Below are 25,884 nucleotides of genomic sequence, written 5' to 3' on the forward strand. Positions count from 1 at the left end.
TTTAAAACAACAACAAAAAAAAGTTTGTGTACCTTACATAAATTGACCACTGATTCAAGCTCTTCCTCTTCATGCATATTAGCTGTGACAATTCTGCTGGTCACTCTCCGTCCGCAACAACAACAGCAACACCATTTATAGTTTCCACCCACCAGCGAAACTCGAGACGACAAGTATATATTTCCTCTTCTTGGCCAGAGTCTACAACTAGAGGACCACCCTAAAAAAAAAAAAAGAAAAAACATGTCTTGGATGGTTAAAAAACTACACAACCGATTGTGGCTGCGATCTAAATCTGCTTCCCGTGTTGAGGTATGTTTCATTTGGCACCAGCAAAAGGGGGAGGGGTTGCACTACAGTAACACTTTTTGTCTTTTCTTTTGAAAGTTAAATCCTATTTCTGTCACCCAAATTGTTTAGCATAAAATCGAGTTCAGCATAACTCTCCCCTTCAAACTTATTTTTTACTTAAAACATTAAAAACAGACAAAAGTTATAGCAAGTTTCATCGCACAGGTGAAACGCTGAAATGAAAACTAGTCCAGAAAACGATTCTTGTCCAGAATTCTACCTATCTTAAGCAAAAATAAAGAAAAATCTGTATTACATAATTTTTGGACTATGATATTTTTATTTTTGTCACGGCTACATTTATCATATAGATTTTTCTTTTTTTTTTTTTTTTTAATATAGAAGGAATTCTTGACAAGAACACAGAAAAATATAGTCTCCATGTATATAACTTAAACTGATACTTTTTTAGTTAAAAGACGAGTAACCATTATTTTTAAGGTTAAATAAAAAAAAAAAAAGTTATTGCCATATTTTTTCTGGTTGAAGAATTTTCAACCATAAATGGTGAAATTTTTTCTTTGTTAAAAAAAATAATTAAAGAAAACGGGTCCTTATCCATTAATTAACCTCGTTCTTGTCTTGTTTATAAAGATGGGAACTATATTTTTTAAACTGGTTTTCATTTCTGCATTTCAAGTATGCTATGAAACTTGTTTTATAACTCAGTGTGTTGTATTAAACATGGTTTTAAGTAAAAGTTAGGTTATTTTTAGAGTAATGCGAAAATCATGCTGAAACTCATTTCATTCTAAATATTTTAGGTGACTGAAATAAGATTTATCCTTTATTTTTCAAAAATTTCCAAAGAATTTCAAATTCTTTAAATATAGTCGTTGCATCACTTTCATTTATTAGTTCTGCCTTTCAAATTACTCCAAGTCATACCTGATAATATTTGATGTTGTTTACTTATCAAATTTAGACCAAACTCTTGCTAAACTAACCAATTTTCCGCAGCACCCGGGCACAATGATCCAAGCTTACCAGATTACCTATTTAATCCACATCTCTTCTTTCTATTTATGTAGTGTCAGTTGTTTTAGATACAAAACGTAGTTTTCTTCCTTTACCTGGCACACTGCTTATTCTTTGACTCAGTCAACACTAACTACTTCCGGATCAAACGTTTTGCATCCCCCCCCCTCCATCCGCCTTTATATGAATTGTTTCAGTATCACTATAGGGTTCACATTATAGTTAGATTTATTAGCACCTTACTTTAAATGTTATTGGAATAAAATTATATAGAGTAGCTTTTAATGGTAGCGACACATCTAATATATAGTTATCTTGTCAAATTTTCAACTTAAGATCTTCCATCTTAAAATATCAATATTTTATTTTGGGTAGCCATTTCCTTTTCTTTAGCATTTAATAATTAAAAAATCATTCAGATAGGAAGTGCCATGGAAAAAATAGGTAATACCTGAAATTTTTTGGTATTTATGCAGAATATGGACAGTGTCATTTTTTTCTTTTTTTTAAGATAGTTTAATAAACCATAATATCAGGAGAATGACTGTCGTTATTTTCATGGAAGCTGCGTGACTGAGCTACAATCTTTAGTTCCGCCTTGTGAGATATTCATAGCAAAGACTCTTTTATCATCACGGAAGAGAAGACTTTCCTTTCTTCCTCTGTGTGCCTTGCATCAGTCAGAATTTCCATGATCAGAGATTTTTTGAAAGGTTTTCTTATCTTTGGAACATATAACAGAACTGCTTCCCTGCAGATTACAACATGATCATTTTCAAATCCCAAATCAACAAGTACTTGTCATAAATCATCCCTATAAAAGTAATTTGTATATGTAATCAAACTGTCATTTCAAAAGTTAATTTGATTGATCAGTTTTAGTGTTGTTTTTCTAAATCTTTTTTTTTTTTTTTTTTTAATTTATTTTTTGTATTACATTTTCACCCCAAACAAGGCAAATTGCCACTTTGGTGTAGGGGGCTACTATCAGGGGCAACAACTACTGGGGTACTATGTAGGGATTTGGGCAGCAAGATGTCGGTTCACGTTACACTTGAACTTCTGCACGTCAGTACTGTTGGAGAAGCAGGGACCTGGAAAATTTGGATTATTTAAATTATTGTTCTCATCTTGAGTGTTATTCTCACAATGTTCTGGCTCATGTAACCTCCAGCATTTTCCAGTATATCCTGTCGAGCTTGGGAATCCTTGCAGATCCAGTGTGTTACTGTTAAAATATTAAGAACAATTCAGTTCTAAGTGATACTTTTCTGGAGGTTAAAGGTTTGATCCTCAGTGTGGGCGATACTAAGAATACAATTGCAAATTACTTCTATTTGATCATAGTTTATGGAATAAAAGCATGAGCGTCTTATCCCCATGGATTAAATTAATGCATCGGCAAAGGTTTAATAAGGGTAAAATTTAGCAATCTTGATGTTAGTGTAGGGCAGCATTTGTTAACTGAGGGTCCCATGGGCATTCGATCGGGAAGTCAAAAGAGGACGCTGGAAAATGTAATTCAAAATGGAGAAACTTCCAATGTATAAATAAGGTGGCAAAACTCCGACCATGAAAAAAGTCATATTTTTATACAGTGGAATCTCTAGATACAAAATTAATTGGTTCCATCTTGGTTTTCATATCCTGAAAGGAGTTTTACATGTAAATCACCTAATCTGTTCTAAGCTATATGTTAAGAATGAATGGTCACACATGACATCTTCGCATTGTTCACTACACAGATAGGCTATCCAAACACTTTTACACCATCCTCTAGACTTTTTTCTGAGAAGCTTCATCTTGAATTTTGCAATAGTATTGTTGTTTTTGTACAGCGTATGCCCGTATTAGCGCAAATAACTTTGTGATTGTTATAAAAATAACCAATATCAACATTTCTGATATAGTACAGTGTGTTCAAATCAGAAGTCCAATACATCTTCATATGCATTAGTTTAATTTCTGGCTCCTTTGTTGACGACCAGCACTGTGGCAGATTCCGAAGTTTGACAAGATACATCTAAAGAAAATCGGAGGTTACATTGGGTGAAACATTGTGACTGTGAGAAGATTAAAGATGAGAACAGTAGTCCAAATGATGCAATTTTAGTACTAATAAGTGATGACTGGGTTGCATAACAAAAAATGTTAAATACCCTACAGCAAAAAAATAATTTCTTTTTTTGTATAAGTTTTGAAATGTGCAAACAAATAAAAATTAGAAACAAAAATGTGTCCCGGGTAACACCAAGATCGTAGAACTTGTTAATATTAATAATATAAAAATAAAAACTATCATTGCCTAAATTTAAATTTCCACTCTTTTGAATATTGCTGTTCATGTTAAATAAAAAAGAACACAAAAAAAAACTAGAATATCTGTCTCAGGATGAGTAAAATTATTTCCTTGAAAAAAAAAAGTTTTGCAACACTTTATGCTCCCGTATGAAGATTAAAATCAAGATATAATGCTTCTAAATGTTATGTCTAGAATCCTTATTCCAATTTCGATCAAAATTTATTACATGATTTTGATTGAAAAATGTTTAGAATTTGATGCTTTAAAGAGGTCTTAAGAAGAAATTGAAATTCAGGGAATCTGGCTTCATTTGTGTCTAATAACTATATATCAAATCAAATGCAAACTTGAAATATTTTGATTTTCAAATGAGAGGTTGTGTTTATATTATGTCCTCTTAAATCGTTTTAAAAAACTCCAAAGAAACTGAAATGTGGGGAATCAATAAAATCAGAGATGTCTAAATTTTAATAAAGGTCCCCCCCCCCACCTTTTTAACCCTTTGCATAAATTAAATATAACCCAAATTACAACCCCTTACACCTAGCAGATATATAAAAAAATAATGATTGGTTAATTAGTTAAGGAATAAATCCTGTATATAACATATAAGCATATACAGATCTCCAACTTTATATGAATAGAACATATACATAACTAATTTGAATAAATGGCACAAACGTTTTCGACGTACATTGGGAGTTGTGATCAGCTTAGGCCCCAAGCACCAGCACTGCTTTTTTCTAGTAATATGTTGTTTGTTGTTTTTTTTACCAGAACCGAGACTGACCAATTTTCTGTAAGTACCTTAGCACAATAAGCATTGTTTCTTTGATGACTCCATAGAGAATTCCTCTTTTTTTCTTTCCATTAGTTTTATGAACAAGTTGACAAAAAAGAGGAATAAAGAAAAGTTAATTTCTGATTTTTAAAAATGCTACCTATATATACATAGAACCCCGGGATATAGCATTAAAAATTAGTAACAAAATATAGTACAGAATATAATACACGTGTGTTTTAATCAAATAACATTATAAATAACACCGTAAGAGAAAGGTAAATACTGTAACCAGGGGCTGGAAAAACATTGTATTCCACATTGTAACCTGAAAAAAAAAACAACATATCCTAGGGCCACCGTATCCCGGGGTTCTACTATATATATAAGAAAATAAATATAAACAAATTATAAATAATAAATTACAAAAATATTAAATCAGATATTTTTTTATGTTAATTATAACAATATAACTGCAATTTATTTATGCGTAGATTTGGCGTTGGTGACTCTACGTAAAATTGCAATTTCTCTTCTAATTTTCGGATTTTGTAATCATGCCCATGTTTCTTTATTTTTTTGTAAACTTGATAAGTGCCTATTCTTCTGATGAGTAAGGGCAGAATAAATTAGAAAATTGACATAATAATTTTATGAATGATTCTGCGCTATGAAGCAGGTGCTGTCAAGAATTGAACATTTTAACATGTTGAAAGAAATAAACAGTAAGATGGACAATATGTTAAAATTTAGAATATAGACCTTTTGTCATTTATTTGTATATGCTCTGTATTTGCATCAAGCTTCATAAATTAAAGGATTGGTATGAATAAAAGATGAAATATAATTGAATAAGAATAGTTTCCCATACACACACACACACACACACACACACATAGATATTAACTTATAATATAAGTAGCACTTTTAGTGTTTGTATTTTAAATTTTGGTAAACAATTATCTCAATTTCTTTTATAAATGGAAAATATTGCATTAATACTAAATAATATCTTGACTATTTTAAAAGTAAATAATACATTCCTAACAAATAAAGTGGATGCCATGACCGCGAATCAAAACTGAAACCTTGACATCTTCAATCCTTCATTCTATCAACTGAGCTAATTTGTTTTATGAAAATCATTTGAAATTATTTTAATATTCTAAAACAATTTACTTTGCTTATTAGCATTAAATTAGAAAGAAACACTTCTTGCTTTAACTATGTATTGGTGTTAAAAAAACGATTTGATAAAAAAGTGTATAAGAAAAGTTCATCTTAAAATTTTTTTTATTTTTCTACAAAAAATGTCTGGAATGAGACTACCTCATGAAATAAAAGCTTGTAATGAGAACATTTCTGATTTTGAAGTCTGCAATATTGTCTGTTTATCAGTCATTTCTTTCTTTTTAATTTGTTTTGCTTTAACTACATTCACAACAATTTAATAATATTGTGTTTGTTGGGTGAATTCATCCTTGGCATACATTAAAAGAACATTATTTCGCCATTTTTATTCAAACAATTAATTGAAGCAGACGACACAAATAGTGAAAAGGTTAACAAATCTTTATTGCTCATATGAAGTTTCATGCACAAAATAAATTTCCATTGAACCAAATTATAAGCAACAAAATTACTTTAAATTTATTCATACCATTAACATTGTGAGGTCTGCATTTGCACTTGATATAAAAATGAAATGCGTTTTACTTTTAATTTATTTATATAAAAAATATTGTGAAGTCTGTGTTTGTTTAAGGCTGAGGGGTCTAGTCTCTATATTAATAAAATTCAGTGAGTGCTGCTTGTGTGTGTGTTTTCCACATGGATGTAACTTTGATGATTCCACATTCAATTTATTTTCCATTTATTATTAATCAAATATTTATTGAAATAATGAATGTAATAATATAAAATGAAAATTAAAAAAATACTTATTAACAAAACCAGCACTTAAGAGATTAAATTGACCAGAACGCAATTTTGGTTTATTCATAAACGAAATAAAAAATGGAGTTTATGATCTATTGAAATTTGAAATTAATTTAGAAGCCTTTAAACTAGCTAATAAAGTCATTTAAACTGATTCTAAAATTTTTGTGGTATCCAAATGTTATGATTTCTGGTTGCTACAACTAAAACTTACTTCGGAATTACTGGGCTTATAGATAAGATTTATAGGAGTATCCTTAGTGGGAAGTTGGGCAGCAAGATTGTTCACATTACCTTGAAATTTCTGCATGTGGAGTTGGAGAAACAGGAAGAAGAGAGGAAATTCCAAAAGTAAGTGGTCCGATGAAGAGGTTATTAGTGTAGAAATGCTTTCCGGCATCTGGGGGCCTCTACAGTGAAGGTATTAGTGATAGGACGATTCCAATACTTTTCCCGATTCCAATACAGTTCTCGCTTCCGATTCTTTATAAATCTCTAAATTGTCATTTCCCCCTAATTATCGTAAATGTGCAGATGTTTTCTCAAATGTAAAAACGCACTTGTGAGTGTTGATATATAGATTTTAGTTTTACTAGTAGTTTAAAATCAATACATATTTATTATTTTATCATTAATATCAGCAGTGGAAGATTTTGTTTTAAACAAAATCTAATAAATATTTTCCCGATTAGAAGGTATGGGATGTTTTTCTGCTAGTTTGTCAGGGGTCGAAGGAATACAAGTACTGCAAATCCGTCAAAGCATAGTCGCCATAGTTGTACTTGTAAAAGAAGCACAGAGATGTAAGATTGCGGCAATGGCATTTGATTTCAGTTCATAGAGCTTCCAAGATGTACAAAAATTTTCTATTCAAATAGCTTCTTTCCTCGAATCGCTTGCCTTTGCAATTCCCTCCCTATTTCTCTTACTGTACAAACTTGCAGATATTTAAATGTAATATGAGCAAAAATCTTGTCCAATACCCCACTTAAGATTCCTGGTCTGGCTCCTCATCACAGTTATCCCTGATGTCCCTGGAAATATACCCAGTTTTGAATGACATAAAATTAAAATGTTTATATATATAAACGAACAAAACAATTCCTCGAGAAATTGATAATCCCCCCCCCCACCTTCTCCAGCGTGCGAAAAAAAAAAAAAAAAAAATAAACAAAGAAATTAAGATTGTTGCTGAAATGTTAATGAATGAAATATAGGACTGAGATGTGTACTTAATGACCGCACCTAGATGAATTCCTATTTTAGTGGCATAGCCAAAAGAAAATATCTCATTACTTTGGAAAAGTGCCTATTTTTGTTTTAATCCCAATTGATATTGATTATTTGACTCTATTTGATATGAAAGGAAAAGGAGAGAAAAATCTATAATTATCCTTTTATCCCCGGGGTGGGGCTAATTCTGGGAGGGAAGGTTAAAGATCTAAATTTTTATATTTTCACCTGTTCGCCCCCAAACAAGGCATATTGCTACTTGAATATGGAAATTGGGATCATGTCTATAGTGAGGAGTTGAGCAGCAAGTTGTCTGTTTGTCAAAGAACCTAAATTCCAAATCAGTGGATATTTTTCAATGCTACCGAAGAAGAAATAACTCTCCAAAACCTATTCATACTCGAAACAAGGAATACATCTGAAGTTAAAGCTACTTGGGTTTCAAGTCATATCACTAAAGTCTTCTCATCTTTCGTTTCTATCTTTTGTAAAATTAAAAATAACATTTGTTATTATGATGAAATCTTTTGATAATAACGAAATTTCATTAACTCAGATGATTACATATGAGCTAATGAAACTTGATTATGTTTTTGTCTATCTGCTTTTTTCATTTATCTACATAATTTTTTGGTTATAGCTTATAGTCGGCTAACTTACTTCCTAACTTTTGGCGTAGCGCTACTGGAAGTGGTGACAAGGCAAATTAGTTCCTTCGCTTTTTTTCTCTCAAGTCTATATCTCTCCTGTGCATATACTTTTTTTTTAATGTTTTTCTGCTATTTCTTTTTTTTTTCTAATAATTAAGTTTTTCAGTCTTATTTTAATCACGAATTATTGAAATACGTTTTTCTAAAGAATTATTGAAAACACTTTTAAAAATCTTTTTAAGTAATTAATATTTAAAAAGTGCAAATAAAGACTAATTGTGTTGGTTTTATCTTTACAATTTTAATTTTTATTGTATACTTTTTAATAATGTCCCTTTCTTATATTTTATTTCAATAAATCGCTTCACAATACAGAGCTCTGTAGACAAATTTATCTTTAGTTGACCTTTGATAACTAAATATTTCCGTTTACTAGCCAAATAGAAAAGTTACTAGCCAAACCCACATGATTTTTAGAATATGATATCTTCATTCTGTGACGAGTATGTACATCATAAAGATTTTTCTGTATAAAGATTTTTAAATTAGTGTAATTCTAAATATACAACAAATTTTATGTTCATACTGTTTTCTTCAAATGTTTTTTAAACAGCTTTCGTTTAAAAAAAAAAGAAAGAGTATATTGTTCTATTAAACTTTTATTGTTTAAATAATTTAACTTTGTTCGTTTTATTAAAAAAATGAAGTTGTAAAGATAGTTTTCATTCAGTAGTAAGCTTTGGAAGATTGTCAGTGAAAGAAATACAATCGCCAAAAGATAAGCGTTTCATTATTTCTAGTCGCTACTTTGAAAAATCACTTGCAAATGCGACTGTTTCACTCACAGCGTAAAGCCCTGCAATAGAAATACTGAAGGATAATTAAAGTGAAGAGACCGATTTGCCTTGTCACCGCTTCTGGTAGTGTTACGTCAGAAGTTAGGAAGTACGTTAGTTGACTCTAACCAATTTTTTATTTTTTATTTTTTTTACCTTTATCAAGCCATGATCATAAAACCGTTAACAACAGACAGAGGCTACTAAGCTAATTAGAGAATGCATAAAACTTGAGAATATCACAATAGACAATACAGAACTCAAAAAAATGTGGCAATGATAGATTCTGAGGCTGCATGTTATCTTTTATAATATCTGTTGTGATCACATCCAGACTTTTAATTCGTTTAACATTATTTTTCCTGAGTTCAGTGCTCAGACGTTTGTTAATATAACACAAGCTCATTTGCCAGTTCTCCTGATTCAGTGGGTCAGCTCTCTCCAAATTTCACTGTGCAGTCTTGTCAAATCACTTGTTACCACGTTTTCCTTGACCAGCCACCTTTGTTGCATTTGAAGACATCAATACTTTTGCAACAGTTTATCAAAAAGGATGAACGTTTCATATGACCATGTAACCGATTCATCCTTATGCTGCTCAAATTTTCTGCTTTCAGCAAATCCTTTGACCTGATGTGTTGCGTTTGGTCAAATTTCACGTTGCAAATTTATTTAATCATTAGCTGCAGGTGAAAGAAAGTTTGGTGAGAGCCAGCGTTCACTGCCATATCATGATACAGTGCTTATTTAGAATTACAATTATTTAACAAAAATAATAAATAATCTTTATAATGTATGTATGCGTCACTAAACAAACATGTCATATTCCAAAAATCACTCAAATTGACCAAATAGTTTTTATTTATTTGCGGGCTGTTATCCTTTATCTTTATAGATGTTGTTGTTTCACCATGTTTCAGTGAACTCATCCTCTGGCTTTCTTCAGGTGAACCACAACAGGGATAGGAATGCTGAGTCTTGAGTAATTACTGCCTTCCAAAGTTGTCAATGTCTCACCATGTTTTGGTCAACTAAACCTCTAGCCTGCTTTGGGTAGGATTGAAACCACTATCTTCAGACAATGCTCACCTGGGACCATAAAGATTCAATGCTTTTTATCCACTGCACCACAGGCCCTGGACATCTATGGAAGGCACTAAATACTGGGGATGCAGTTACAAGAATCAGCATTCTTATCCCATCGTGGTTAATCATCTGAAGAAGGCCAGAGGATGAGTTGGCCGAAATGTGATGAAACAGCAATAACTATGAAGATGAGGATAACAGTCCGCAAATAAATAAATACACAAAATACTCATCTCAAAGTATTTCAATAAAAAATAATATATAAATTATATATTATTTATTGTAAATTTTTAGTTTTTTAGTTAAATAAACAATTATATTATAATTGTTTATTTAACTAAAAAACTAAAAATTTACAAGTTTTAACAATTTTAATACTAAATGTATCCATTATAAGGTTGATTTTGATCTTGATAGTTCGAACTGGGTTGTCTTTCCTTTATTTATGTTCAATACAAGCATGGATGATCAAAACCCCTGTCTTTTAGAGTCATAAAATTTGATTTTTTTTTTTTTGTAAAAAAAACAAAACATACTTGCATAATGTACGTGATGTATATGTACATCATGAAAATTTTTCTGTATTTTTTTTTTTTTTTTCAATAAGCCTAAATTTAAGTAACCACCCATGATACTCCTGACATAGCTGCTATGCAACATCCCTCGGATGTAGTGGGAAACAACTTGCGATGATATCAGAGGTCACAACGCCCAAAATTTCACCCTTGTGGCCATACAAGGATTTAATGCATCATTATATAGATAATGATTAAACCATTTTTCACTGGGTAAATAAACAAGAACGAGCTTATATTGACTTATATTAATTGAGAAGATGGCGAATTCCTAGTGCAATACATTTGCAATGATGTTCTTTGGTTAAAGTGATGGAAGTTTGAGATTGAATTTCAGTGAAAAAAGATCATATAAATAACTGCATACTTTGAGTTCAAAGTTTACATATTTGCTCCTCACATGTGCAAAATTTCATTGTGTGATTTATTTTTGTTATAAAAAAGAATCCCATTATAATAATTTTTTTTGTATTCTCTCTATTTGTAAAGTTACATGACATTAATAAGCCATTTGTAATGTTTGATGAGATAAACGTTTTTCGATTCCTCCCCACCAACTGGACCATAATCTTCTCATTGACAGAATCAACTGTTCTCTCTTATTGACAGGAAAGTAGTTGACTCATTGGATAGTAACATCTCCCTCTTTCCCTTCTCTTTTCTGTTTTTAAGTCATCTTAGTCACAGTGAAAAATTAGTGGCATAAGTTTCTCATTTGTGTATTGATTTCTTTGCAAACTGTTATCCTCATCTTCATTGTTGTTTCACTACATTTCAGCCAACTAATCCTCAGGCTTTCTTCAGGATATTAAGCGTGACAGAATAGGAATGCTGAGTCTCTTAACTGTATCTCCAGTAATTACTACCTTCAATTGTTGTTGTCTCACCACGTGGTGCACTGGATAGAGGCGTTGAGTCTCTACAGTTCCAGGTGAGCATTGTCTGAAGATGTTTCAATTTTACCCAAAGTAGGCCAGAGGATTAGTTGGCCAAAACATGGTGAGACAACAACTATGGAAGGCAGTAATTACTGAAGATACAGTTAAGAGATTTAGCATTCCTATCCTGTCGTGATTAACCACGTGACGAAGGCCAAAACGTGGTGAAACAACAACTATGAAGATAAGAATAACAGTCCGCAAAAAATACAGAAATTATAAAGCTTTATCTCAAAGGATTCTGAAAAATAAAAATAATATACAAGCTTCTCATGTTTCGTTCTTTATCGTTATGTGTCATGTTTGTGTCCTGTTTGTGACGTCATATTCTAACTCTTCAAATTGTAATGGAATTTTCCATTTCTCTGCTTAATTTAACCGTACATAAAAAATATAATTTTTAACATTATTTTTACACACTCGCACATAATCTAGCTATTACAGGTTATAAAACCATGCACTTCTTTGGATATATATCATAGGTTATACTTATTGAAGTTCACCAAAACTGTTTAGGGATGATCATTTGTTACTTTTGACCTGAATTTATTTCCTATTGCTTAAATTAAAGAAGCAATTATTTTCTTGCCCTGCCATAATTATTGGTAATGTTTTATTGTTTCTGTACATCGACTTCTATTTTTGCTTTGATTTATATAGTTGCATTGTGCTGTTGGATAATACCATCCAAGGCTTGACACCTGTATCCTCAGATTTTCTTGTAACTTGCATCACAGATGAACATCATAAAAACTAAGAAATCCTAAAAATTTGAACATGTAACTCCAAACGGTTGCCAATTAGAGCATTTTCTGTTTTGCGTAAATCATGCAAGACGTTACTAGGCAACATTTTAATAATTACATTTTCTTGAATATTTTCAGTTTGGTATATGAAAATTAACAAAAACTGTTCGGAGTTATATGCTCAAATCTTATGATTTCTTAGTTTTTATAAAGTTCATCTGTGACGCAAGTTATAACAAAATTTGAGGGTATGGCTTTCAAAATCATAAATTTCTGGATGATTTAACATAAAATTACTGCATTATATTTACATATATATACATTCTTTTTGACTTCATTTTTTTTTTTTTTTTTTTTTTTTTTTTTTAGCAAAATTACTTTGAGAATGTGACTTGCGTAATAACCATAATCTATATTCCTATAATTTTTTTTTTGTGTATTCATATTAAAAACCCTTTTTTCTATTTATTTTAAAAAGAAAATACAACTTCGTTTTATGAGTTGTGGAATTGCACTCATCTACAAAAGATCTAGCTAATTTGCATATTCTTTTAAATATTCATTTTAATTAATTTCCTCTTGTTTTTTTTTTGGTTTTCTCATGTGATGATTATCTTTAGTTAACTATTATGTGTAATTATATTTATGCAGATATTCTACATCATTTATACTTGCATAATATTTGCATAAGAAAAAGGTAAACACAAACCTTTATATATTTATGTATACATATATATTTTTGTTTAAAAAAATTTTGCCTAGATTTTTTGGTCTATAGGCATAAAACTTCATATACAAGGTATTTGAACACATGCAAAACTTTATATTTGAGTTTAGCCCGGGGGAATTAGTACAAAAGTGTGAATATTTAAAAAAATTGAATTTGCCAGGTGAAGGTCGAACACCGACATTACGAATATGCATGCATAACGTAGTAGATATTGGTTCATGTTTTAATTTTTAGCCTTGCAGCAAGCATGTCTTCAGTCATTAACAACAGAGGAAAAAATAAATCGTAAGCTAAACGTTTCGGTTTCAATTCACTTTTTTTCTTTTTTTTTTAACTTTTTTAAATCATGACTATATATTGGGTCTAATATAATAATAAATACTAAATCTGCATTAATCAAAATATAATATTTAAGCATATTTTACGACCAGGCAATGCCGGGTAGCCTGGTAGTAAATTATATTTTTAGAAATTATTATTTATTATTATTATTATTTTTTCAAGACCTTCAGATTTTTAAATAGAAAGAAATTGGAATCTCTTAGTGTTAACCTTTCTTTTACCTAATATATAAAATGAAGTTTGTCTATTTTTCAAAGTTTGTCATTGATAATCTTGAATATGGAGAATCGATATTTGATTCAGCCTAGTTAAATTATCTTCTTTTTTTCTTCTACCATGTACTTTACAAAAAATACTGTACTTTGCTTTAGTTTCTTTCATGATATACTTATTCTAGCTATGAAGATTGTTAAAATGGAGATTTTCCATATTGACCTAAATAACAGCATTAGCATAGCACAAAAATGAATTGCTATTTTATTTTAGCTTTCAGATGAACAATTGTTGTATTTGTCTTAAATTAATATGAAACTATTTATTACAATTATTTGTTAATAATAATTTATTGTACACAAATTATTTTGAATGATCAGTTTGCATTATTTCGTTTCTTTGATTCATATTTGTTTCAGGTTTGCACTTCATTAATTTCTTTGTTTTAAATAATTTTTCTTTTTATTTCTTTCTTTTTTGAAGGCAGTAAAAATCTTTTGATATTTATGAGATGAGATATAGTTATTTAAATTATTTACATGTTTGGGACTGTTGTCATACTATACACAAACCTAAATCAAGGGTTAAGACATTTGTTACAGGATATTATAGAGTGAATTCTGCTTGGAGGCTGTGAGTTCAATCCATGGTAATGGAACTTAAAAAAAAATTAACTTCTACAAGACATCTAAGAGTAATGGAATGTGGAATGAGAGTCTATCAGTGGGTATTAAATAAGGGGTTTACTTTGAAATTATCGGAAGGTTGCAAACAAGACACCTGAAGAAGGCTGGAGAGTAAACCAGCTGAAATTGAGTAAATATAACAACCCAATTGAGTACAACAACCCAAAACATGTAAATAATGTAAATAGAAATTATCTTGGTAAGTAGTTTTCAAGTCTTATTAATGTAGAAATAGTAGGTAATATATACTAAAAACAACTAATCAATTTTTCAAATTGTACATTAACGCATTATGCGTAACACAGGTTATTACGCTCTTATTTTCCAGCCGAATTAACTATGGTCCTGGGTATGACTGACTCTGACAGCCTTGGGCAAGTTGTTTGTCCAGTATAGCCATGCTACCACCTAAAAGTCCATCCTTTCTAGCGCTTTTGACCATTTTTTTTTTCCTTCCTTCTGCTTGGCTTATCTCTCAACCTTACTAAAACTGTTGACTCAAACCCCGTCCTGAAGATATGTCTTCAAAGTACATTTGATAATGGGGGTATAATTTGAGAGTATTGGAGAATGTTACATGATCCCCAAGGTCCATTCTGATTTGTCAGGTTTTCCACTATGGATTCAATAAGATCTATCGTTTGGAGTTTATTGATTTACACAATATCTGTACAAGACAAATTATAAATATTTGAAGATATTAAAAATTTGAAGCATAAACTTTTTATTAACAGAATTCTGAAAATGTTTAGATATAAAACAATTACAGCCAATCAAGTAAGAAAAAAACATTTTTTATGTTTTGGAATTGAATTAGATTAAAAAAAAAAGTTTAACTTGAAATATCATATGGGTTCCTGATTTTAACAAAGTTTTCAAATTACGAGAAAATGCACCTGAAGAATAAGACCAAGGGCAAGATTATATTAGTTGAAATTTTGTGAAAATAATTACCGAACTTAGAAATCTCAATAACACAACTGAAAAAAGTTGAACGCTACATCGTCCAAAAAGCGAAAATATCAGCTAAGATGAGAATAATCGTTCATATAATACGCTTTTTTCTTTGTTTTTCTATTTTGTGTGGTATTTTTACACATTTTTTGTGTGATATTTAAGAATAACACATTCAAACATGGAGTAAATCTAAGTTGAAATTTACATCTTACCTAATAACATTGGATTCAGTCATAAAAATTGTGTCCGTTTTTTTTTTATTTTTTTTTTTTAATTTAGAATTTCTAAACTACCAATTACTTATATTTATCAATAAAATCTTTTGCAAATTTTATGGGTTTGAATATATTAAAGGGATGTAATACATTCAGTAGTAGTAGTAGTAGCAATGCAGCTTTGTTTGTGGATGTAAACAATAAGCAGGTGACAGCTGATTATTTTTCCAAGTTTAATTGCAAAGATTTTAGTTAAGAAAGTTATTATTCAAAATTGGTTATTACTGTTACTGACATGAATTATTTGAAAGAAAAAATTGTTAAATTAACCAAAAACAATTTATTTTGCTCGACTCCTTCATTTTTGACAAAAAAAAAAATGAATATTTAAAAGAAGTTTCAAGCCAATTTATTTTATGATAAATAGTAATTGATTAAAAAATACATCTGCATTCAGCTATTTTGAAAGTAAGTATATAAACGGGGTTGAAATGAGTAAAGGTTGAAAATGCAGAAGTTAAGTATTTGCTTGGTATGTAATTCATAAAGGCTTCTGTGGTACCAGTATTCAAGAATTCTGGCGAAAGAACTGACCCATTAAATTATCGCCCTATTAGCCTCCTCCCACTTTTTGCCAAAATATTTGAGACCTTAATTAACCATGCTCTAGTCCAGCACCTTACAGATGCTAAACTTCTGACTGACCAACAATATGGATTTAGACAAGCCTGTTCCACGGCAGACATCCTCACTGTAATCTCTGAACGCATATACCATTCACTGGACAAAGCGGGAGAGGGCAGAGCGGTAGCTCTAGATATATCTAAGGCTTTTGACAGGGTATGGCATGAGGGTCTCCTCAGAAAGATTAGATCTTACGGTATCACTGGTAGAATACTTAACATAATTAAATCCTTCTTAGGTAAGAGAAAAATCCAGGTTGTCCTTGACGGTCGTACATCTAAACAATATGATATAAATGCGGGAGTGCCCCAGGGATCTATCCTTGGACCTCTGCTATTCCTGATATTCATAAATGACCCCCCCCCCGACTAAATTGCCTCTGAGATGGGTATATATGCTGATGACACCACACTCTATAGCAGGCACGACAGGAAAACAAATGAACATATATCTAAAGTAATGGCAGAAACACTAGAGGATGACCTCCAATCAGTAGTGGAATGGGGACAAAAATGGATGGTAACGTTCAATGCCGCCAAGACAAAACTGGTTTCATTCAATAATTACAAGAAACCTTCTCTACCACCTATAGCAATGGCCAACGATTCTTTATCTGAGAGTACGTCTCTCAAGCTCCTTAGCCTAACGTTCACAGGAAACATGAGTTGGAACAATTACATCGAGGGCATTGCCAGGGCCGCTGCGAGGAAGGTGGGCTCTCTCTACCGTGCTAGAAAACTTCTAACACCCGAAAGTATCCTGTACCTCTATAAGGCCACTATTCGCCCATGTATGGAGTATTGCTGTCATATTTGGGCCGGTACATCGGCTACCAGTCTCTCGCTCCTTGACAAGGTTCAAAAGAGAGTCGCAAATCTGATAGGCCCTAAACTGGCATCTAAACTTCAGCCTCTGTCCCATCGTCGAAACGTTGCATCCCTCTGCCTGTTCTACAAGTATTATAATGGTGAATGCTCTGAAGCAAGCACTTGTGCCCCCACGACGTGAACACCCTCGACAGACCCGACAAGCTGCAAAATCCCACCCCCATACTCTAGAGATCCCTAGATGTAAAAGATCTTTCTACTCCAGTAGTTTCTTCCCCAGAACTGCTAGACTTTGGAATTCCATTCCAGGTCACTGCTTCCCCAACTGTACTGACATGCATAAGTTCAAGTGCAACGTGAACCAACATCTCGCTGCCCTAATCCCTACATAGTACCCCAGTAGATGTTTCCCCTGATAGTAGCCCCCTACACCAAAGTGGCAATGTGCCTTGTTTGGGGTGAAAATGTAATTAAAAAAAAAAAAAAAAAAAAAAAAAAAAAAAGTAGGACAAGTGTTTATAAAGAAAGGAAAAAATATTCATATCTAAGAATGTTCGTGCATAGGTGTGAAAGTCGGGTGTGTGTATGTGTGCGTGGCATGGCAGAAGTAGCCATATTGAATTCTTGAAGCTTCTTGTTAAACTCCAAGACTGGCATGAGGGTAACATTATATTGACGTACCATAAATTTTCAAAGAACAATTTTGAGTTACCTACTGTACCAAAAGGACACTCGCCTGAGATGGGAAGAACTGGCTTCCTCCAAAGGCAGAAGTTTCATGGGAGTATGAAATTCATAAGTGGTTCTCAGTCGCATGTATAATTTCGAAGTAACTGTAAGTTAAGAGAGAATATCAAATTACAGATTTCAACAGATTCTTTTTCAACAAAATAGTTTTAATAGACATGTATTGTCTTCCATCTCTTAAACGCGTTCTTTTTATTTCAATTGATATGTTATTCAAAACCATTCTTAAATTTCTACTTAAATTGCAATAAAATTTTTCAAGAATGAAAAAATATACAAAAAAACACCCCCCAAAACAATGGAAGGTATAGTTATTAAAATTAAATACTGATTTACTCATTTTTCATTGAATTAACTTTAAAGTTTCTGATTATATACTGGTACTTGAAACAGCATTACCTAGAGTGGTTTACGCCAGCTTCATCTATCCTAGCCAATGTGTACCGCATGAAGGCTGACTAAGTCTGATGATTTGAAGTCAACAATTGGATGATCTCTAGTCACTTGCTGTGGCAATGCCAAATTCCATAGAGTTAGATGCCCAGGTTGTTAGCAGCATTCATCCAATCAATGTTAAACCAACTTCCTCCAAAGGAGGAAGTGTCAAGGGAATATTAAATTCACAAGTCCTCAAACAGGTTGGATTCAGCATTAACTGTCATTAGCCAATTGTTCTTCTGTTTCTTTTTTTTTCTTTCTATTTTTTTTTTTTTTTTTTGTCCATTGTGTCAATTCTTCCAACTCTGTAGAGAAGCTCAGGCAATTACTTTGTTAATAAATTTTCCTGAATGACGGCGAAAAATATGACCTAGCCAACATAGACATCTTATGAGTATAACTCGTCGGAAGAAATTAATTTGGCACTAGAGACATACTGTGTTTGAGAGGAAATGCTATCATTAAACACGGAGAATGTGATGAGCAGTAGTGATTAAAAGTTTTTAATCGTCTAAATCTTCCACTGTCTTTGGCCAGAACTCACTGCCATAAAAGAGGATCGTTCGCACTAACACTTAGTATTTTGATGCTGCTCAGATTTGACTAGAATCAGGAATTTGGCAGAAGAGATGACCTGCAAAGTCAATGAACATCAGAATGCGTCTTGATTTGTAGTTGATCTATATCCTGTAGATCTGATAATATGCTTTTTATTAAAAAAAAAAGTTGATGAATTTCAGTTAGAAAAACTTTTGAATTGTTTTAGTGCAGTAATACATCTGATTTTATTTTTTTTCAGTTATCTTTTTAAGTACATATCCTTTATAATATCGTCCAAATTGTTTCATTTGTCAAGCTGTTTTGTATTTGAATACTGTATTTAATATTTGATCGTCTCTGATGAGCAACCAAATAAACCAAAGACAATATTTTTCATTTGTGAAATGCGTGTGAGAAACATTAAGAAAAAACAATTATAAGTGTGAAATGATTCTTTCCTGTAGTCACTGGGATGCAACTAACTAGTGTGTGTTATCATTAATATAATTTAGCTCTTTATATAACTTATGACTATATATGAAACTTTGCTTAACTCCTAAATTGCTCTGTAAGTACAGAATTCTGGTGTTATAGTTGTAGATCTTGTTGGGTTTGCAACTTTTGTGTTCTTGTTTATCTCTTCTGAATACTAAAGAACGTCTTCATCCATTTTTGTGAGTTTTTCAGACTTCAAGGTGTACAACACAAAGCAACATCCATTCTTGTTATATCACTTCTTATGCACTCAAGACATGTTTTGCTCAACCTACCATACTCTTAAGTGTCTGAATACAATTTAAACATTAAGTAAAAAATATTAAAATAGTTCAGGTGGCCATGCTTTGATCTGATTTGATCAACTAATCCAGTGTTAAATTAATTTCCAATTTTCTTTAGTCACTGGATTAACCTGCTGTTATTGATTGTGGGTTTCAGATTCATGATACATAGCAAAGAGATGAAATGGTTTTATTAAAAATGTCACCTTTCCTCCCCTCCCAATATATTCTCAAATCGTAATTAACGCTTCATGTTTTCATGGCAAGTCTAAAGGGCTTTTTCATAGATTTCAGTTCTAACTTTTTCAAGATGGCAGTGATGAGCTTTGTGATGTAAAGTTGAGCACTTTTAATCGTTTGATCATTTCGTTTATGCTTCATAGTCCGCTTGAATGGCTTCATTTTGCATCCAGTGTTTAAGTTTTTAAATCTGTCCATGTGTAGAAAAGCATAGATTTTTTTCAGTCCCTGCAAATTGCCCATTGTTTTCTTTCCCAACAGAAACAGCTATTCGTCTCTCTCTCATCGACATGCTGTAGTTATCTCACAGTCGTAATGATGCTAGCAATTAGAGATGTTGTTGTTCTTTGTTTTTTCTCATTGTACCTGTTATGATCGAATCAATTAAAAAAATCAACCTTGTGAGTGAGGCCATGAATACGTTGATTGCAAGTTCATGCGAAGGGATACCCTTCCTTTCTAAAAAGAAAAAAAAAAACAGGGCCACCTGTTGGCTGTGGGTGTTGACCTATGATGCCATAGGACAGGATTCTAGTGGATAGGCATTTGTCCTCTTCGGTCCTTACTTTGATTTGATTACATAGGAGGTCAGAGAGGTCCAGTCTACTCAGGAGACTGTTCACGTCATGCCCTAGTATCTATAAGTTCATGCCAACCATATTGTTCTATCTGATTCTTATAAAAAAAAAAAATAATAATTTTTTCTTTTTGTTTTTCTCCCCAAATATATACTAGAAGGCAGTGGTTGATAGTTAATTACACGGAGAACAAAGACTATCACTGCCAAAGAGTAATGTTTCCAAAGAAGTATTTTTTTTTCTTCTTGTTGTTTTCTGAAAGTAATCTGTCCCTCTCTCAGTAAAGTTCCCTTTTTAAGAGTCATGTTTCCACACTCACTGTGAAATTTATGTACTTGGGAGGAAAAAAAAACTTAGTCAGAGGTAGGTTACTTTGGAAGTTTATTTCTTAAAGCCATTCAATGCATAGCAGCATGTAAAACAGACGTTAAATCAAATATGATCAAAATTATGATACAATCATATGAATTGGAAGCAAGTGATGAGACAAGACTACAGAGCGGAATTTAGAGATCTGTTGAATCATGACTATTGGAGAATCAGCTTGCAAAATATAAGAATAAATGTCTGATCTCTGGACAAGGGAAAATATTTAAAAGAAAACATCTGACTCCTTGATAAGGGAAGATATTAAAAAAGAAAAAATCTAACCCCTGGATAAGTGAAAATATTAAAAATAAATAAATAAAATTTGACTCCCGGACAATGAAAAATATTTAAAAAATGTCTGAGTCCTGGACAAGAGAAAAGTTTTGTTAAATGAATAGAGAGATGTTGAACATGGATCCAAGTTAAACAAAACTTTTTAAATGTTTAGATAAGGATGAAGTTAAAGATGATTCTGTTCTGACCCAGAATTTCCCCTATATTTAAAAAAAAAAAAAAAACAACATGAAAAATCTCTGTACGTATCTGTGAATAAACGAAAATATCACATTCCAAAAATCATATAAATTGATCAAGTAGTTTTATTTTTATATAAGAAAACCAAACTGTGTAGCTGTCTTGTCTGCTATTTTGAAAACAATCTAAAAAAAATAACAAAGTAAGATAACTTGCAAGATTTATGTTGTAATGCCTATAAATTCCCATTAATCAATTAAAAATTTATTTTATAAAAATAAACCTTGATCCAATTTTTGTAATTTTTGGAATACAATATTTTTGCTTTATCATGGGTACGTACATAATACAGATTTTTCTTTATTTTTACTTTTTAATATAGGAAGAATTCTTGACAAGAACCGATTAGTCTAATATTTGAAAAAAATGTCCATCTTTTTTTAAAAAACTTTTTGTTGCTTATAAAATCTGTCCAGACCCTCAAATGATGACTTGTTGCTATTCTCAGATTTTGTAATTTGCACAATTCAACACATCTGGCATTAATTGTCAAGCACGTCAAAAACACAATCTCATTCTATGTAATTTAAAGAAGGGGGCCGAATGATACTTGTGGAATTTAATTTTTTTTTTTTTTTAAACTTGTTAATAACAATTCATTGAAAACTGTTGATAAAGAAATAGAAATGTTTAAAAGCAAAAAACCTAGTTAAATTTTGTAAATTTTTGTTTCAATTTTCATAATTTTTTATTTTGTATTATGTAGGTCAGTGGTTAGCAGCATGTACTAAAGCTCGGTTTGTCATGTTTGAGTTTTATCACTTACATTAATAGCCTTGGTAATAGTATAAATCCATGTCATGTTTTGTAAAGCCAAAAACAAATTTTCACTACAAAACAACCAAACTTAACACCATGAATACATATTTGAAGATGTAAATAACTTGGAAGTCCAACGTAAACAAGTTCTTGATGAGCCGTACCCTTAAGTAGTCCAATGTACCAAATTTCCACTACTAACAATTACTACGAAATTATTCAATTGACTACTGTACACTCATTAACCCTTATCCTCGAGTAGCCTCCAGGCCTTGATAAGTGGTGATTTATCTATATATCTATAAAAATGAAATTGTCTGTGTCTGTACCAAAATTATCTGTCAATTTTCAGTCTACAGACTCGAGATTTGACATAAGGGATATTGAAATTTGGGAAAATCTTTTTAGCTGGTTTTCAGCTAGAAATTTGGCTGCCAAGGGGTCAGTTCAACGATTTGACCCTTGAAAACTCTACCAAACTCCTCCACTAATTTTGGGTCTAAACACTTGAAATTTTAGATGTAGGTCACCTGGACATGATATATATATATATATATATATATACAGTGTTGGCAAAAAGCATGTCCACACTTGTAATTCTTTCAAAAACTGCAAATTTAAGCTAAATTTAATGTAACTGTTTAAACAACCTATACCTCATTTGATTCACCTTTTATTCTTTTATAATTTTACCTGTACATATTTGACTTTTAATTGAAATATTCTAGTATTCATGTCAATTTAAAAAAATAACTTCAAATTGAGGAGGCAAAAAGAAAGTCCGCAGCAACAAATTTGCTTAAAACTAGCTTAAATTATCGCCCCTAAATCAGTTTAAAGTATCCACCAACAGGCAACAAAGCATCTCTAATCGTAATTGTTGTTGTTCCAGGTGATACAACGTAACATTTAGTCCATATGCCACGACTTTCTCTTAGTGATCATCAGGAGTTCATTAATTTCCACCTTTCTGGTTTATCCAATTGAGAAATCGACCGCAGATTGAAATATGATGAGAAAACGGTATAAAAGATTGTGCAAAAGCACCAAAACACCAGTAGTGTTCATGGTGCCCCTAAATCTGGTTGTACTAGAGTTACTTCTAACAGGGAAGACAATGCTATCAAGATCTGCAGCCTAAGAAATAGATTTGAAATGGCTCCCCGAATCCAACAACTGTGCAATCTTGTTAAAAAATGCTCTCTTTCTACTGTCAAGAACAGATTAAAGGAATTTAATTTTCGAGGATATGTTGCAAGATGTAAGCCAATGATTTCTGTAAAGAACAGAAAGCACCGTCTGGACTTCATCAGATGCAATGAAGATCATGACTCTTCATATTGGTCAAAAGTGCTTTTTAGCAACAAAAGCAAGTTCAATAGGTTAGGCAGTGATGGTAGGCAGTACATCCTTCAGAGGAAAGACAAAGAATTTAATCCTAGGTGCTCAGTTTCAACGCTGCAAGATGGTGGAGGTTCAGTTTTGGTGTGGGGCATTATTAGTACCAATTATCCAGGGCCTATAGTTCACTTACAAGGTCGAATTAATTTGACCAAGTACATTAATATGTTGACTGAGCATTTTCTACCCTACTTTGGTCGGAATTTGGATGATAATCCCATCTTCATGCAGGATAATGCTCCCATTCCCACAGCTGGCAATGTCAAGTGCTCCTGGAAGAGCATGATATTCTGTGTTTGGATTGGCCTGCACCATCTCCAGACCTCAGTCCTATCAAAACTGCATGGCATTACATCAAGCAACAGCTACGCAATGATGAAATTTCAAATTTGGAAGAACTTTGGACAAAATTAAAGAAAAGTAGGATGCCCTTTCCCCTGGAGTATTTTTGCAGTCTGATTCAAGGAATTCCCAAAAGATTGCAGGCTGTCAAATTTCAGGAGAGCTATGCTACTAAATATTAACTAGTTTGTGTTCCTGTTGTATTTGTGTTGCATTAATGTCCTAAAGTTACATTGAAATAACAATTTTTCATTGTGTGGACTTTCTTTTTGCCTCCTCAATTTGAAGTTATATTTTTAAATTGCTGTGAACACTAGAATATTCCAATTAAAAGTCAAATATGAACAGGTAAAATTATAAAAGAATAAAAGGCGAATCAAATGAGGTATAGTTTGTTTAAACAGTTACATAAAATTTAACTTAATTTTTGAAAATTAATAATTGAAAAAATTACAAGTGCAGACTTTCTTTTTGCTGCCTGTGTATATTAATATAATAATACATATGCACATAAAGTTATTAACAGTACATAGGGCATGAGCAAAGCTAGTACAAAAATAAAAAAATAACTTTTTCTCAAATTACTGGATTCAACATCAAATAACCTGAAAAGGGTTGATATACCTTTAAAACAAAATGACCAAACAACTCCATGAATAAATATTTGAAGATACGAGGACCCTTCAATAAGTTTCCAGACTTTTTTTTGTATGGGCACTTTTGTACACCCATGAAACTCTAGTCCCCTTTGAAATAATCTACTCTGGTTTCGGTGCACTTGTCCTACCATTCCAACAACTTCAAGAAGGCCCCATGGAAGTCCTCTTGTATGAGCATCTCAATGACTTTCATCACAGCCTCTTTTATCTCCTTGTCTTATAATGACAGCTTCTAAGGTTTTCTTTGACTTAGGGAATAGCCAAAAGTCACAGGGAGCAAGGTCTGGACTAAAGGGAGGGTGAGGAACTGCCTTGATGCTCATCTTAATCGAATAGTCTGTGACAAAGATGGCACACCCTTGGGACAAACTTGGCAAAAATCTTCATATCTTCAGTTTCTTGCGAATAATTGTGTGTACAGTTCCAACACTAAATCAAACTGTGCTTATTGTCTTCTGTAGATACACGATAGTTTTTATTTGGCCAATCAACTCTGGTGTTCTGACTTCCTTACTCCTCCCACACCTCCTCATCCCTCACAAACTTTTTGCCTTCCTTGAATCTCTTGTGTCACTTGAAAACTGATGTTCGATTCATGCAAAATGATCCAAAAATAGTCTGAAGCATCCCATACGTTTCTGTGGCATTTTTTCCAAGTTTAAAACAGAATTTTATTGGATATAGTTTTTCTGGAGTGTTCTCACATCCAGATAGCATTTTTGAAATTTACCAGCTGTGCCAGTCAGGTTTTGGTATGGTGTATTTCAATTCCTACTGTAGTTGTTCATTTGAACCTAAAATCATAAAAATTGGTCAGTCATCTCATAAGATGTAATAACATACTGAATTTTCAAGAGTCTACAACAATTTTAAATGCCTGTACAAAAAGTTTGGAAACTTATTGAAGTCGCCTCTTATAAACAATTTGAAACATAAAACCTTTTTTCCAAAATTACTGGATTCAGCATAAAATAACCTAAAAATGATTTGATATGCCATAAAACAAAAACAACCAACTTTCATTAAATCCATATCATGTTTTGCAATAGTGCTACTAGATCAGGCTGTCTGAAGATATCGACTTCCTGACTTAAATTCACCAAACATTCATGTTATTATTTTTATCGCTTTCTTTTGCATAACTCAATCATGTTCTGCAAATCTAAAAACAAATTTTCTCTACAAAACAACCAAACCAAACACCATGAATAAATATTTGAAGATATAAACAACATGAAGCATAAATCGTTTTTACCAAAGTGACCAGATTCAACATTAAATAACCCGAAAAGGGTTGATATGCTACAATACAAAATGACCAAACAGTCATACCACCCCCTTTTAATCCCATAACCAAAATAGTAGACTAGATTCTCAAGCCGAGATAACTAGTTTAGTAGAAGGAAAAGCAAGATATAATATTTGGAACC

At 32.0% G+C, this 25,884-nt stretch overlaps 1 protein-coding gene across 13 annotated transcripts in view; it reads left to right on the top strand.

Annotated features, from left to right (window-relative positions):
• Nucleotides 1–25,884, top strand: part of LOC145283561 (FHF complex subunit HOOK interacting protein 2A-like) — a 143,717-nt gene that overhangs the window by 33,480 nt on the left and 84,353 nt on the right. For 6 of the 13 annotated variants that reach the window (XM_080132447.1, XM_080132451.1, XM_080132456.1 and 3 more), the window contains exon 1: nt 66–312. The exons of 6 other annotated variants lie outside the window; for them this stretch is intronic. In XM_080132447.1, the coding sequence (XP_079988573.1) occupies nt 244–312 (69 nt within the window). In that variant the 5' untranslated portion in view covers nt 66–243. Of the gene's footprint in view, nt 1–65; nt 313–14,445; nt 14,585–25,884 lie in introns of those variants that run through there. One more of the 13 variants, XM_080132460.1, reaches the window with a different exon arrangement.

This window comes from Euprymna scolopes, chromosome 8 (assembly GCF_053919585.1).
Source record: "Euprymna scolopes isolate OS-2025 chromosome 8, ASM5391958v1, whole genome shotgun sequence".
Taxonomy (NCBI): domain Eukaryota; kingdom Metazoa; phylum Mollusca; class Cephalopoda; order Sepiida; family Sepiolidae; genus Euprymna; species Euprymna scolopes.